This window comes from Abramis brama, assembly GCF_963993115.1.
Source record: "Abramis brama genome assembly, chromosome: 4".
Lineage (NCBI taxonomy): Eukaryota > Metazoa > Chordata > Actinopteri > Cypriniformes > Leuciscidae > Abramis > Abramis brama.
The window spans coordinates 41936720-41953792 of NC_139966.1; the positions used below are offsets into that span (position 1 = coordinate 41936720).

General features: G+C 39.5%; 1 protein-coding gene across 2 annotated transcripts; it reads right to left on the minus strand.

Annotated features, from left to right (window-relative positions):
* Nucleotides 1–1290: 1290 nt before the first annotated feature.
* rassf8b (Ras association domain family member 8b) lies at nt 1291–14142 on the minus strand. 2 transcript variants are annotated; one of them, XM_084111514.1, is made up of 5 exons: nt 13852–14142; nt 6816–7002; nt 5163–6061; nt 3917–4025; nt 1291–3817 (listed from the first exon to the last, which is right to left on the minus strand). In XM_084111514.1, exons 2-5 carry the CDS (start codon nt 6925–6927, stop codon nt 3696–3698), a joined length of 1242 nt encoding a protein of 413 aa, XP_083967640.1. In that variant the 5' UTR covers nt 6928–7002; nt 13852–14142; the 3' UTR covers nt 1291–3695. The 2 variants fall into 2 exon arrangements, with proteins under 2 accessions (XP_083967640.1, XP_083967639.1); XM_084111513.1 differs by having other exon boundaries at nt 3896–4025.
* Between the last annotated feature and the right edge of the window lie 2931 nt (nt 14143–17073).

The window sequence follows — 17073 nt, forward strand, 5'->3', positions numbered from 1 at the left end:
TATGAATACACTTGTGGGATCATCTCTCACCTACTTTGTGTTGGTCAGACAGCCCACTCTTTATAATGTCTTTATATCGATAGTCAAAAGCCTAGCTCATGAGTCTTTTAAAAAAGGCTCCAAAAGTGTGTTTACTGGATGTGTAAGCCTTGATGCGTTTTGACTCAGTAATGCACTGAAACAGGAATCTAGCCAAGGACGAAGGAAGTTAGTGTCAAGTTTTCTGACTCCAGTGAGGATGAGGCATTGAGTGTTGATATATGTGATACTAATGCTTGCTGTCATACTCTATGCACACATATCGAGTAGAGGTGAAAGTAATTGTTTGTGTGGGGTTTGGTTCTCGGCATGCAGTGCTCCTTTTCTCAGCAGAACTTTCCACCTCTGCACTGAAGAAGCCTGCAGCCATTGGATTTGAGTGAACTCCATCTAACAGGGCAAAATAACTACACCATGACAGTCTTTGCATTCACAGTGTCTGCAGCTTAGACTTATGTTGGGAAGAAGCCAACAGGGAAATCAAGGTGTTTGAACTTAGTCAGGTCTTTAACCAGCTGGACCCCCTCATTAAGCTGAGACTGGGATTGTTCTGATATTTTTAGGACCAGCTTTGTGGACACTTTTTGTAACTGTTGCCAGGCTGAATTTCTAAATGGTAAACGTTAAAAAAATCTGTTCCTCAGATTCTTAAAGTCACTATGTAATAGAAGTAGCAACATATCTTTTCTTCCGTATTGTGACGTACATCTGAGACTGTTTTGTACGTACGTTGACGTACAAAACAGATTATTGAAAAAAAAAAAAATGTACAGCTGGGACTTACTTCTATCCATTGGTTAATGAGTGGATGAAGACAGCATACGTCGAGTGATATTTTAATAAATTACCAGGTCAAAAAAACTTTTCTCTTGTGATGTATGCCGGATATCTACAATCATTTAGTCTGCTCAAGCCCTGCCCCTTGCTTTCATATTTGCCTCCATCCAATAAACAACCAATGGACAGAACCCCCAACAAAGTCCCCACCCAATTTTTTTTCTTTTTAATAATCCACTTCACTCAGATATACAATAGGGATGAAAGGATCTGTCGCTACTTCCGTTACATTGCGGCTATGAAAATTGGTTGCCTGGGACAATGGTCAGTTTTGTGGTTATTATACAAAAATATCTGACCACAGATTACCGCGATTGACCTGCTGTGTAATAATTTCGCTAATCGCACACATACAAATACCACAAGTTCTAGGTTGTTGACTGCAACCAGAAAAGGACACAATAAACAGCAATTCTCTATTCTAAATTTATTTAGCATTTTACAATGTTACTGCACCTTTTCCATTGATGGCATAAATGGTTTATGCTGCTTGATAAACATGTCACCATAAATCATTTCAATGTGTGTTCCAGGCATTTGACACTTCTCAAGAATGAAGTAGTTTATTTAATATAATTTGTTAAAAATAGAGCTGAATAGACGTTTGTTGCCCAAAGGGATTTTGGTACTGCATTGAAGGTCAAAACTTGTGATCCAGAGATATCAATCCATGATGCCATTTGATCTAAACTATCAGCTGAGCTTAATGTTGTTTTAGTCACACCTGTGTGTATAGCAGCAGGTGACAGAATACACACTGTTAATTTCTAATGCACACACATCAGTCCCAAACCTCAAGCCTGTTACAATTGCACAGATATTTATACGGGCATTTAGCACAGTCCATGTTACACCTTAATACAACCCGTTGAGTATTATACCTGTATTAAGTGCCATAAGTGGATCCTCAGGCCTCTCACACAAGCTTAAAACTGAACGTCAGTGCATGCAGCCTAACAATGCTAAAAATAAAAACATTGTTTATTTTAGCTGTTAAGAGAGTGTTGTGCAATTTTTTTCATCCATGTTAAAAATAGTAATCTTTGCTACTTATTGATATGTTGCTATATGTTATTTACACTTTTTTAAGAAAGGCATGCGTCTCAAACATTCCCCTCGTCACACAGAGATGACTTAGTTCTTTAAAGTCATGCAGCATTCAGACAACCGAATGCTCTTTTGTAGATCATCTGAGCACCAGTTCTGTGTGAAATCAACACACAACTACTCCAAAAATAAAAGATCCAAATGTAGAAGCAGATGGATTTTGTTTTGAACGTATAGATACCTTAACATGATGTGCAAGGCTTTAAACCAAACCTGCCTTTTTTAACGAAGAGAAACAACGATTTAGTCATCCATGAAGATCATGTTAAAATGTTAACTTTTGCCAAAAGTGTTTTTTTGGAAGAAAAAAAAATTACAAATAAAATCAGTTCAGTTAGTTCACAAAAATATCCAAACAAATCCAGGAGCAACTGCAGCAAATCTAAATGAGCAATTCCTTATCCACACTATCAAGAGCTCTTTGCTTATGTCCACAATAAATGTGAAAATAAATGTAGTCATTCTGCATCTCTGTGAATGTGTTTTTAAGGGTAGCAGGTGCTACTACAGTTAAAACATTCACAAAAAAAATAATGTCATCAACAAAATATTTTGGAGCTGCATCCCTTTGCTCAATTACAAATCTCTACATTCATGACTTCCAGAACACTTTGGTTTAATCTGAAATAAAATATAGTTCTGAAAACTAGTAAAACACAGTTTAGTTTAAAATATATGCAACTAGTGTGATCTTTGCTAGTATGTGGATAGCATTTTAGTGAGATCAGCTAAATAAAAAAAATAACTTGCAGAAATAAACAAAATATAATGCATTCATTGGCCAAAAAGGTTCACTGGCAGAACACACTGATTTAGACCAGTCATTGGAATGACTTGTGCGTAACTACATTGTTCTGTACTTGCATTATTTAAAAGGCTACTTTTTTAAACTAAGCAGTTCAGCACAAAATCAGGTTTCATCATTTTAAAAGGTAACAAAGTTCACCTGTCACAAGCTGCTTTCATGCAAAAACACCTCTCTTCCTCACTTTCACACTATTTTAAAATAATCGCATGCACCTGTTTTCCTGATTAGTGCGATCAAACGCAGAAAATTATTCTTCAGCTTGTAAGATTTCGGTAAAATTCCACAGCAGATGTTTTGGCCAATAAAGTGCAAACTAAGGCAAAACCCCACCCCTTTCTATGAGCTTTCATCACGACTATGAGCCATAAAACATAAACTGCATAATTTATCATCCTCAACGATCTCTTTGCATCTCCCTAAAATTCCGTCTGCTTGCATATCGCATTGAGTGTGAGGTTTACCTGGAGATTCAGAAACATTCTAGAAATGAAAGACATCATGATGCTGCATTTTCTAACTTGTACCAGGTCAATGGATTGAACTTAGGCTGAGGCAGCATGTATTCTGTCTCTTTTTCTGTATGAGTTTAGTAGTTGCCTTGTTCAATACATGTTCAAAGCCTTACTGTGTTTTGGGTCCAGTGAAAGTGAGCATACATTCAGCTGGAGTTGTCTTTATAAGTTTTGGAGAAAGCACTGATTGGGTTGGATTAGTCAAACAGCCATCAAGAGGAAGGAATCTTCACCATGAACAAGCTCACTGCATATTTTCTGTAGAGTGAACAACAGACACCTCTATATTTCCAAGGAGTGTGATCTCGCCGAAGACTCTGAATCATGGTCTCGGAGTGATGTGGAGTCATGTGGGAAATTGACTGCATTTAGATGTTGATGCCGGTGCAAAATCAGACATAGATGCCTTCAGGGTTAAAGGTCGTGTTCAGGGGGCTCTGCAGAACTCGTAGGTCAGCGGGAAGTTGCCGGGCTGATCCAAGCCGCTTCAGAGATCCAGACTGATTTTCTGACTCTACAGAGACAAAACAAAGAGAGGTTACATTTGATTTACATAAATCAAGAAAAGAACAGAGTATTTATGTGTTTGTACCTGTGTTAGCTTCCTCCTCACCAGGGTCTGCTGGTAGAACTGTTACTTTGGTGCCAGTCTGTTGAATAAACTGTTGAAGGTTTACCTGCCTTAGCTCCTTAGTTAACTGTTCCAGCTCCTGCTCTCTCTCCTAAATCAAACAATTAAAAGTTAAAGAATCTAACATCTAAAATAGACAATCAAATCGAATGTTTTCCCTTATACCTTACCATGTTCACACTTTTTAAAAAAGAGGGAGGCCAAAAGAGTGTGCTCCAAAAGACATCCATCTCATTTGTTAACAAGATAGTCCAGAGAGAATTTAGTGCTCTAAATACAAGTGTATCTGTGTTATGTAACATTACATTTGAATGCAAACCGTACTGGAACATATTGTACTCATTCACTTCATCTGTAAGCTCTGGCAAAGATCTTTTACATAACATCTGTGACCACTACCCTCCACCCCCACCCGGGTCCCCAACATTCTGCAAAGCCGATTAGTCACATTGTTGGAACTTAAGGCCAAAGAGTCTAAAACAAAGCAGCTGTAGCTCACTGCTTCTACTGCATGAAACAAAGTACTGGTCATGATTGTTTTGCTATTCATTAGTATTTTGCCTCAGAGGCAGTTGTCACATTTGGTACGAGTACTTTGGATTAACTACCAAAACTTTATACGCACAGAACGGCACTTGAGATCATCTGCCAATGATGCACTGCAAGAAATGCAAAGACTGCGAACTGCTCACCAAGGAGACAAGCAGCTATGATAGAGGTGTCCTATCCTGCTCCTGGAGGGCCAATGACCTGCAGAATTTAGCTCCAACCTACCCCAACACACTTGCCTGAAAGTTTCTAGTGATCCTGAAGATCTTGATTAACTGGTTAGGATTTGAGCTAAACTCTCCAGGATAGTGGTCCTCCAGGAGTAGGACTGGGCACCCCTGAGATATGACCATCTTTCAGAGAGAAATCCACTATTTCATCTTTGCATGCTCCCCAATTCATTAAAAGCAATTCACTGCGATTTAGGAAAAATGTATTTCATACCAACTGCGAACCATACCTGCATACTTTGAATTTGGTTTTCTGTTGTGCACCTGAGTTTGGACACTTTCACACCAACCAAATTAACCTTGCTGATGACAAATGGACTCCATCCACCCCAAAAGCTCTAGTGTGAGTGCAACCTCAAACCTCAAACCTCAAACCAAGTCAAAACCTTGGTCAGAAAGTCAGCAATATTAGTGTAAGTGAATTGTCATATTCCTTTAGGTGATCTCACCTGTAGCCTATTGTTTGACTGCCCAAGTGAAAGCTCCACAGCTCTGCAGTTGCTCTCCAGTCTTGCAGCCTGCTGCACCTGCATGTCCAGCTCGGCACGGGCCTTGTCCAGTCGCGACTGTACCTCCATTTCGTCTGCTATTCGCGTTTCCATCAGCTCTTGTTGTAGGCGCTCTGCCTCCAACCCTGCCTCCATGCATTGAATACGAGCCAGGTACTCTCCCAGCTGCTCCTCGCACTCTTGTACACGGCTACGCAGTTCCTGCAGCTGCGCACGCAGTTGCCTCTCGTTGTCCTGCTCAATCTGCAGCTCATTCTCCCAGAATTCATGCTCCTTCATCTCCGCCTCATTCCTGCGGACCTGCTGCTCTAGTTCGACCAGTTCCTCTTCTTCTTCCTCGGTCAATTGCTGCTGCAACTCAGTCTCACAGCGTTGCAGTTTCTGCTCTAGGACGCGCAGTTTATCTTTCTGCAACTGCACCAGAAGGGACAGCTCCTGCGTAGGTGCCGGTGTGCTGCTGCGGATTGTGTTCACCGTTCTTTGCTTGGTCTCACCCTCACGACTCTTCCCGAAGATGTCACGCAACCCCTTGGCACCACCTGTGAAAGTGAGGGACTTGCGTTTTGGTTCACGGCGTTTGAGGGAACGATCGTTGGCTGTGGGCCGAAGCTTTGCCATGGGAGGGAGACTTTGGCGATATAGGCTGCGCTCAGGGGCTCTCGCAGAGGTGTCCGAGGTGGGGCGCTCGCTCAGAGAAGGGCCTGTACGTTGAAGCACCAACTGCACATCACTAGCGTACTGACCCCACTTATTCAGAGAAACCACAGGATTCTCATGGGGTGCCAGGTGCCTCTCTGTCTCACGCCATTTTTCAATCAGCGTATAGCGACCAGTCCGCCCTGCAATACAAAACTTTTATATTATCAATGATTTTTAGAATAGTTATTAAAACATCTGTAATTTGCTCTATGCTGCCAACTGTAACTATTTTCAGTTCAAGATTTCAGTTCTGCACCAGTAGCATCACCACTATGAATTGCAAAAATAATTATTGTATTCAAACAAGTTTCCCAAATTTCCCCTATTGGCCATTTGTTGAGCCTGTGTTGCAGGGCTAGGCTTAATGAGGATGTTCAAACAAACTCAGCATTGTTTGTTAGCAGAGCCACAGCCTTTACACTAAAAAGGTATTTTAACATACAAAAAACTGCACACTTTAACTTTAATCAAACTGTGTATGGCTAAACAGAGAAGCTATAAAGCGCTAAAAACATGGTGACACAAAGATGTAACTTCCAAAGGAAATTCATCCGACATTCAATAAAGACCAGGCGTCACAGTGGAACAGAGATTGCACTTATTCATGAAATAATGGAATAAGACACAGTCTCCATTTTTTTCCAGTATAGGGTGATAGGGTCGAACTCTGAGACTAGAAGGGACAATATTGCATTTCACTCCTTCAATCTCTGATCTCAATGAGGGCTTGTTGTCAAGGAGACAACCATAGTGAATGTTATGTTGTGTCCTGAGGAAAGGAGGAACAAAAGGAGCATGGAAGGGAACATACAAAACATGGAAAATAAGTTCTTTTAAAAATGGTGCCATTGTGGTACATTTACAAGTTATTCACAATCAGATTTAGTGTCTCACCTATTGCTTGGGCCAAAGCGATCACAACCTCTTGACATGTGGTGACCTCGGTGACACCACAGACGATGCGCTGCACTCCATCCACCCACACCTTCAGCTCCATGCCTCTCATCTGGATGATGTCATTCCTCACTTCTGTAGACACACGTTACAATCTCTCTGGTCTGCATGCTGCTCTTATCACTGCCTGTGAGACAAAATAAATGTTTGTGGTAATTCCACTTATTTAAGAAATTATTCAACCATAAATACCCCCACTCTGTCATTGGAACCATCTTCAATAACAGTGACACTTGGTTCTTTAATATACCGTGTCAAGCTCTCATCTGTAATTATCCTTAAATCCAGCTTGCAAATCAATTTTCTCTTACTATATTGTGGTTTGGCCTTTAATGCTATCCTGTTGTTTTCTTAAGGATTCTTACACTAGAGAGATCTACACTGTAAGAGCCAGTTACGGTGTGTGGCTAGTTGATGGACATCTCATTTTTATTTTTGATTCACTGCAATGCTACTCCAATTTATTTTGCCCGTCTGACTTCAGTAAATTTAATTTTCATTGATTACTGATAAGAGTAAAGAGATCATTTGTAGCAATTTAATTATACACATCAATATTATTTACAGTTAAAATTGATAGTTGAAAAAACAAAAACAAAAAAACAACAACTTTCAACTGTCCCCAATGTAGAACACTCATAACTAGGTAATTTGAGTTTAAGACTACTGCATTAAAAGATAAATTAAAACAAAGCATATTTTAACACAAACACCATAGATAATATAGAGTATGCTTAAAACTTCCTGATTCAGATTTGTTCCTTTTTCTTTTTGTTTACTGCAAATCATTGGTAAGGAAAGCATACTCTAAACTGATGCATTTCCTCTTCTGTGGCAGCACTGAGTGATGAGAGTGATTTATTTAGCTGTGAACCGCTCAAGCTGAAGAACTGGTCCAAACAGGCCTGTGTGAACACTATAGATGGTGCCCACTCCCATGAGACACACTCATAAAGGATAAGTGAGATGAGCTGTATACCCTTGACAGGTAATAAGTCTTTCAGTGTGTGTGTTGTGAAGAGAGAAAGTCCTCTGTTTGTCTCTCATTCTGTCTGTCTCTGAGAGTGTCTGCTAAAATCTGAAGTGGTCTCTGCTGAAGTGCAGTGGGCAAAATCTTGATATGCCATCTCACACCCAGCTGATATCTATGATGGAAACCCATGCCTGCATAGTGTGATCAGTATGTCATCACTACAGAAATACAGTTGCAGCAAACAATAACCCCAAGTATAAAATCCGGCATGTAAATAGTCCCTACATACGATTATCTAAAAATATTTTTTTTGATTAAAAGGAGGCAGATCTGAACGTGAGCTTGCAGTCGATTGTAAGATGAGGGGTTTCAGAGAATTTAATGATTGGTGAAGTCCTGCATACGCCACCACAGAGAAGTCTGTCGTTTCACTGAAAGATCAAGTTATGACAATTCCCCCTTCACCTGGAGTTTGATTGACAGGCGATCTGACCAATCATAATGCAGAATCTGCCATTTTGTCCGACAAACAAACAAGAGTTAGTAGATAAATGTCTGTGGACATGAATGGTGTGTATTGACGTCTTTCCGCGGTTGAAACAACATACCTTCTAATGTTCATTCATGTTTATTTTGTGCTATAGCTAGTAGGAAGAGATGACGCTTGAACTGAAGCGCTTCAGCGATCTGTCACGACACATTAAAGAGCCACAAAATGGTATTTATTGTTTGCATTTAAATTTGATTAAACATTACCTGCTCAAAAAAATTAAGGATATGCATAGATGTATCGTTCACAATAAGATGAATACGTTGAATTTAGAAAGTAGCAACAACAACAACAAAATAAATCCAAATTCAATGAGTGATTCAAGGAATAATATCATAGAGACTTAGAGGGTAGGGCTCTTTTGACTTGGCCCAGTAAGCAACCACCTATAGCAACCACAAGGAACACCCTAGCAACCACCCTAAAATGCACTTAAAAGAACTTAAAACTTCTTAGCAACCACCCACATCTTAGCTTTTGCATGGGCAAGCACTACTCACATCTAGTCTCATCTAGTTTTAATTCTGTTCTGGTGTGCGTTTTGATACTCTGACATAATATCTTAATCAGTCTCTCATGGGTAGGGACATCGGGCCAAGAAGGTACGTAACGTAATCATTCACTTCTGCTTCAGAAATCTCTCATGAGCTTGTTAATACAAAGTTCAGTCCCACCAGTTTATCAAAGCAGCATACAGTTATGTGGTGTTGTTTCCATGCATGTTTTAACCACTGTGTTAAAGCCCTACCCCCAACAGTATTATGTGTCAGCTGCCGAATTTGTGTTTAACTGTATAGACATGAGTGATACAGGCATCTGCGCCAGACTAGCTTCGGCTTCATGACCTGGGGCTAAATTTAACAAACTCAAGGATTTGGTGGGGCCTTCACTGTAAGGTGCAGCCAAGACAGCCGCTAAAGGAGACGTAATGCATCTAAACTCACATTCCAGTCTACTCACATGTCTGACGTCCATAAACACAGATCAGTACAGCACATATGGCTAGATCCAACAGTAACCCATCGGGTGTAACGGTCCCAGCATGCTGCGTTCTCGCATGCTCTGTCAGGTCAATGCTGTTCATCCATTCTCGCTTTACTAACTCTGTTGAACATACAGTAAGTTAAATGTTTATAAAACTAGTCAGGGTAGCTGTCATACTTAAGCGGTCACAAATGAAAACGAAGCGGTGAGTACTACAGTCCTTTTAATATGCTTTTCTGTTGTATAATTTGGTGTCAGTCCTTTAATCAGCAAAACATTAAAAATGTTTTTTTCTAAAAGATATCATTTGAGATGAAAGCTTGTTCCGCTTTCAGTTGCTGTGATTCTTGGAGTTTTATAGACAGCACATGAACACCTTCTCAGGGCCGGTGTGTTTTCTAACAAGGGTCCAGGCAAACACAAAGGTCTGCTGGAGAGACGCCCACCCCTGCAGGCCTCACAGCATGACTGGACACAAACAATCCATCTCCATGGTGATGCTTTTGCAGTTTTGTGAATCTCTCACATGGCCGGCTGTGACCGGCCTGGGAACTAACAAACAGCAGCAATTAAGGAACAATCTCTTTATTTTAACTTTTGTCCCGTGTCCCACTGTATAACTTTGTCCTGTCAGGGGTTCACAGCTGAACAACGCACCAATGAGTCACGAACTGACACTGAATTTAAACCATTCAAAATAAAATTGTTTGTCAGTACAGCCTATGTTAAGGATTAGAAGAAACCCTGAGTAAGATTCATTAACTCAAAGTAACTTTAGTCTGAGATGAATACATACAAGTGGCTCTTTCACAAACAATGTGGGGGAAGGGGTGTTGGACATATATATACCCCGCATGCCGTTCAACACAACGTTTAATTAGCGATATTTAAACTAAATTAAAATTCTGCTTTTAGGCAAGAGAGAGTTCAATCTTGTTTCAACTCTCCTTTGTCATTCATTGGTAAATAATATGAGAAAAAATGTTTGAGCAGGAAAACTCTGAGAGATGTTTTCTTCAAATGTTTTGAGAGTCACTGCACTTTGCCATTGCATGGGCAATGGACAAACAATGTCAAAATTAGATTTTTATATTTCTGAAGGTCAAAACTCATGTTTGGATCAAATATGGACAAACCCAACCATTGGGTTTAAACATTTAATTTTAAAATCCATAGTCCATATTTGACCCAAACATGGGTTGAAACAACCCAGCATTTTTTAGCGCACCATAATGCCAAGGTGTTGTAGTTGTCAATGCACTACTATATGGTTGCGAAGGCATTTGGAGTGGTTTTTCATGTGTTTTTATGCAGCTTCTAGGGTGTTCCCTTTAAGTCCACCTTTAAGTCTGTATGATGTTCTGACCCCTAGATATGACTGAAGTCCTTCCCAAATGCAAATCTGTGATAATTTATCTTTTAATCTTACACCAGTCTGATCACTAAGATAAGCAATAGCACACCTCTCCTCAACACAATCTGAGGTGTTACTTGCAGCACAGATTTTTAGGACAAATGCCCATGTTTAATACCAAGATCAAATTATAATTCAGTTTTGATGTAAATAATACCCTATGCATACAGCCAAAAGCCTAACCTTTACCAGTATACTCCATTTGATAGCATGCATGAACGCCAGCACTCGACACGTGCGCACTAGAAGATTTCATCCATCACTATTTCTCTTTAGAAGAAAATGACACATAAAATGTCTTTGTTTAAACTTGCGGGTGTCTATTGTTGTTGTGGTCTAGTTTGTTGCTGCCCAATCTCATCTGTTTTCTTTTTTTGGACTGTGAAACAACAGCCGTGGCAGTGTTGCCACTTTTCAGACAAACGAGTGCAAGAAATAAAGGCTGCCAAAATAGCTGAACAGAGTATCAGCGGCTAATAGCATACAATACTTGCATACTATGATTTGCATCACATGCACTGCATACCCTATAGCTTACGCTAAAAAGCCAAAGTATAGCGATGCATTAGCAAGCCCCACTAATTAGTAGTAAAAATAAATACTGGTAAATGAATGCAAAGTGCCATTAACAAAACAAAGAAACCAGAGAACAAAAGGCGATTTTCTGTTTCTATGTCATTGTTTTTCTCTTGCACAACAGATAAATCCCTTCATTTCCTTGAGTTGATCAGTATGGGTTCAGAAGAGGGAAGTGAACTGTCTGTGACCTGTGACACACTCGTATTAGAAACCAGCAAAAATACAAAAGCAGGGATATTTTAATAACCTAAAGTTCCTGAGACCACAGAACAAACATTTTTGCCACACATATTTAACAAAAAACATGTATAACTTCAAAAGGATGCTCCAATTTTGTGGAAATCTGTGGGTGCAGGTCTTCCTAACTCATCAAAAGAGTAGAACAGCCTTCTGCAGCCTACTCAAAATCCTCATCTGCATCGCCATGCATTTATTCATGATATTACATGTACATCTCTCAGCACAGTTCCATCTCACTACCTCTGTAATGTTACTCCGCCTTCTGCTTTCCTCAGCTTTCCTTCGCTTCTTCTCTCTTCCTCTGGTAGGACATGCGCTGGAGTTATTTAGCACTCTCGTGTACAACAATCCACGATCAGCAGATCTGATCAGTGGGTGTTTAATGAGCCAGCTGTCATACAAGACTGTATAATAAGAGGGAGAGAGATGTGTAATTGGTTGTGAGTGAATCAGTTCTATGAATGAGGCATGTGTAAACAGATCTATGAGTGAGTGAGGCAGAGGAAGGTGGTGTCCGAAAGCTGAAAAATGCACATATTGTTGCATAATATCCTGTGTCTACTAAGATGACTTCATCTGGTCTATTTTTGATGGGTCTTGCGCTGCCTGCTGCATCTGAAGGAGTGGTACATTAGTTCATACCAAAAAAAAAGTCAACTTATGATTAAAATGATTAAAACATAGACATTAAATATTCACTTGGTTATCTGTAAAGCTCATTTGAATTTGTTAAAGAACTTCAGACGTGACATTATGGTGCATTGGTATTGTGGTCCCTTTTTCCCTAACAGACAACTGTTTTAAAAGGAAGGCATCCACAATTGGTTTCGCACAAGTTTGGCAGGTGAATTTATCATACTTTTAGTACATTTTAGCAAGAGTGGACATGTAGAAAACTTGAACAGAAATTCAAACCTGCTGAAAAGTGCTGAAACCTTAATCACAAAGGCAACAGTTTGGCCTCTACTGCATATTCTTGTGCAAGTTCTGATAGTCGGTTTGTGTAATCAAGCACCTTAACAAAAACATTCCTATCTATTAATAAGAGTGCATATAACTTTACAGTTTGTATGACAGTGTGTATATAACTTTGAAGGTGTTGGATCCTTAGTTGTTTGATATCATAGTTTGATCACATTCATAACTTCAAGTAATAAATCATTAAGCAACATCACATAGGCCTAATGCTTAAAGAGAAAGTATAACTAAAAATGAAAATTCTGTCATCATTTACTACATAATTTTTTTAACATAATGTGTGCGGCCATTTTAAAGTCAGACGCTTAGTTGTTTTAGCTGTACAAAAACTGTCTGGTATGGTAAGCTGCTTAACGTGGCAAACTACTAGTATTTGTTATTTTATTTTAATGTATTATCAACATCATAAACACACTGGTTTGTTGCATAAATAGCTGTACTGTTTACTGCACTTCGTTAATCTTTCAGTTGTTTACATATAGCGGAATCACAAGTCTTTCACATAAAATAGCTTTCTTTGCTACTTAAAATAAGATGGATGATGATTAATAAATGATGACAGAATTTTCAGTTATGGGTAAACTCCATTAAACAGATCAAACATTTTAATAATTAGAAATGTCATTAAACTTGAATTAAAATATTTAACACCATCATAATTACTGAATTTGATCAACATTACCAGTGAGGCTGTGGCTAGTTGCAATTTTACTCCAGTGAAAAGAAAATTCTGTATAGGCACATGTAAATAATGGGGTAAGATAATGGACCCTACCATTAAACAGCTTCAAAATATTTTGATTCAAATATAGATGATCAGAGATAGTCATTGTGACAGCTCTCAACCTCTTTATAATGTCTAATAATGACGACTCATTAATGAAAGTTAATATAAAGCCACGGCTGAAGAGTCGTAAATAGTGTTGATGGGATGCAGTGATGTGTGTTTTGTAAGTTTAGGAGGGGCTGCAGGCCTGCTGCTGATCTGATGGAAAACACTCACCATCATACTGTCATTTAACTCGTTAAAACGCATATGTAGATCTGGGGCTGGTGATAAAAGACCTGACATTGACTGCACACAGTCTCGTGTCATGCGTCTGTTCTCCTAAGCGTTCATGTAGCTAACGCGTCCCGTCACAACTATATAAAGGTCCCCCATGAAAACACATTCAATACATGATGTCGCCCCTCTCTCGGGCTTCCCCGACAGTCCAAAACACGGTGCGGGGACGTTTATATAAAATCATTTGCGTACCTGCGTGTGTCTGCAGTCCCGGGAAGCCAAAATCCTCAGTCCGGGTCCGCTTCGCTTCCCCAAAGCAGAACCGAGATTTAATCAGATTATCTAGCTTTTCCTTTAATGTATAGTAAACACTCTCTTCATCTGATGTCAGTATATGCGGTCCGGTTCAGGTCCGTTCGGACGGTCCGCTCGCTGAAGTTCATACAGTGTGGCCCGTTACATCAGCAGCAGCAGCAGCAGATCTGCTCTCTCTCTCTCTCACGCGAGTAAATACAGGGAGCGCGAGCGAGGGAGCGGGACACCGCAAGGCATCATGGAGCGAGCGCTTTAAAGCTGCACAGCCCGCACTGAACAAGTGTGCTCGTTCACACTCACACACTAGCTACTGCACATTAAGGGGTTATTTGGTGAAGTCTATAGATTCAGTCTGTAGAACTGTTAACGCTTTCACATCTGTCATTAAGTCATTAACCAATTGATATAATATATTAAAAAGTGCATTTAACATTATATGAATGAATCACTTCCACTTGTACATGTTTGATGTGCATTAATTACCCGTTAAGCAGTATATAATGTTTATTTAGTTTAATAGCCTACTTTTATTATTTTAATTATGCAATTCAATTAATAAATGTATCTGTTTGTTCTAGATAATATCTAAATAACCTGTCCCTTGACTTTTAAAACATGAAAAAGATTAAGAAACTAATAATATTTAAATTCTCATGCTATTTCTATTTCATAATTACAATTCCTTCTGACTGTACAGCAATGATACAATCTTGATGGCATTGTTAAGTCGTTCATGTCAGCAATTTAGATAAAATATTTATAATTTTAATTTCAAATCACTAAAACGTTGTGTGTGTGTGGGCATATATATATATATATATATATATATAGACACACACATACATGCGTGTGTGGGCATATATATATACAGTGAGGAAAATAAGTATTTGAACACCCTGGTATTTTGCAAGTTCTCCCACTTGGAAATCATGGAGGGGTCTGAAATTGTCATCGTAGGTGCATGTCCACTGTGAGAGACATAATCTACAAAAGAAAAATCCAGAAATCGCAATATGATTTTTTAAACTATTTATTTGTATGATACAGCTGCAAATAAGTATTTGAACACCTGTCTATCAGCTAGAATTCTGACCCTCAAAGACCTGAAATGTCCACCTCCACTCCATTTATTATCCTAAATTAGATGCACCTGTTTGAGGTCGTTAGCTGCATAAAGACACCTGTCCACCCCATACAATCAGTAAGAATCCAACTACTAACATGGCCAAGACCAAAGAGCTGTCCAGAGACACTAGAGACAAAATTGTACACCTCCACAAGGCTGGAAAGGGCTACGGGGAAATTGCCAAGCAGCTTGGTGAAAAAAGGTCCACTGTTGGAGCAATCATTAGAAAATGGAAGAAGCTAAACATGACTGTCAATCTCCCTCGGACTGGGGCTCCATGCAAGATCTCACCTCGTGGGGTCTCAATGATCCTAAGAAAGGTGAGAAATCAGCCCAGAACTACACGGGAGGAGCTGGTCAATGACCTGAAAAGAGCTGGGACCACCGTTTCCAAGGTTACTGTTGGTAATACACTAAGGCGTCATGGTTTGAAATCATGCATGGCACGGAAGGTTCCCCTGCTTAAACCAGCACATGTCAAGGCCCGTCTTAAGTTTGCCAATGACCATTTGGATGATCCAGAGGAGTCATGGGAGAAAGTCGTGGTCAGATGAGACCAAAATAAAACTTTTTGGTCATAATTCCACTAAACGTGTTTGGAGGAAGAAGAATGATGAGTACCATCCCAAGAACACCATCCCTACTTTGAAGCATGGGGGTGGTAGCATCATGCTTTGGGGGTGTTTTTCTGCACATGGGACAGGGCGACTGCACTGTATTAAGGAGAGGATGACCGGGGCCATGTATTGCGAGATTTTGGGGAACAACCTCCTTCCCTCAGTTAGAGTATTGAAGATGGGTCGAGGCTGGGTCTTCCAACATGACAATGACCCGAAGCACACAGCCAGGATAACCAAGGAGTGGCTCTGTAAGAAGCATATCAAGGTTCTGGCGTGGCCTAGCCAGTCTCCAGACCTAAACCCAATAGAGAATCTTTGGAGGGAGCTCAAACTCTGTGTTTCTCAGCGACAGCCCAGAAACCTGACTGATCTAGAGAAGATCTGTGTGGAGGAGTGGGCCAAAATCCCTCCTGCAGTGTGTGCAAACCTGGTGAAAAACTACAGGAAACGTTTGACCTCTGTAATTGCAAACAAAGGCTACTGTACCAAATATTAACATTGATTTTCTCAGGTGTTCAAATACTTATTTGCAGCTGTATCATACAATTAAATAGTTAAAAAATCATACATTGTGATTTCTGGATTTTTTTTTTTAGATTATGTCTCTCACAGTGGACATGCACCTAAGATGACAATTTTAGACCCCTCCATGATTTCTAAGTGGGCGAACTTGCAAAATAGCAGGGTGTTCAAATACTTATTTTCCTCACTGTATATAGACACACACATGCTATAATACAAATATCTAAAAGTGATAAAACATAATACAAATGTATTGATTATATAAATTTAATTTATCGTCAGTTTCTGCTGCTTATATTTATTGTGCTGGCATTTAACAATCATAATGCTTTTAATTGATGAGGTTTAATAAAGAAACATTTTCCTGTTTTTGACTTTTGACTCTGCTGAGCATGTGCGAATAGTCATTGCTCTGGCTCGCTTGTGATTGCAGAAATGTATTGCATTTAATTTGCCCCGTTATGATTACCTCGGTCTCCCCTACTATAAATTACCAGAGTGGTGCCATATGACATGTTAAATAACACCAACAGAGCAAAAGCTGATTTTCTACTGTGCTCTTAACTCATTTAATAATAATAGGCTATCTCATTATAATAAGGATGTTTGTCAGCAAATGCATTACTGCTGCATCGAGCTGTACTGTAGCTCATCCTGATTACTTTGTAGCCTATATGTTATTGGGGAATGTGTTACAACTTACAGTGTGCACTGTTTGTAATTGGTTTTGGAGAGGGAGAATCTACAAATACAACATATTGCAGCGTAGAAGCAATTCAATCTGCTTTATGTTAGATTTTACCTTGAAAGGGAGAAAAATAATTTGACCACTCTGATCAGAGAGCATTGTAAACATGTCCACGTGAAAAGATTGTCATAAAGCTGTGGATT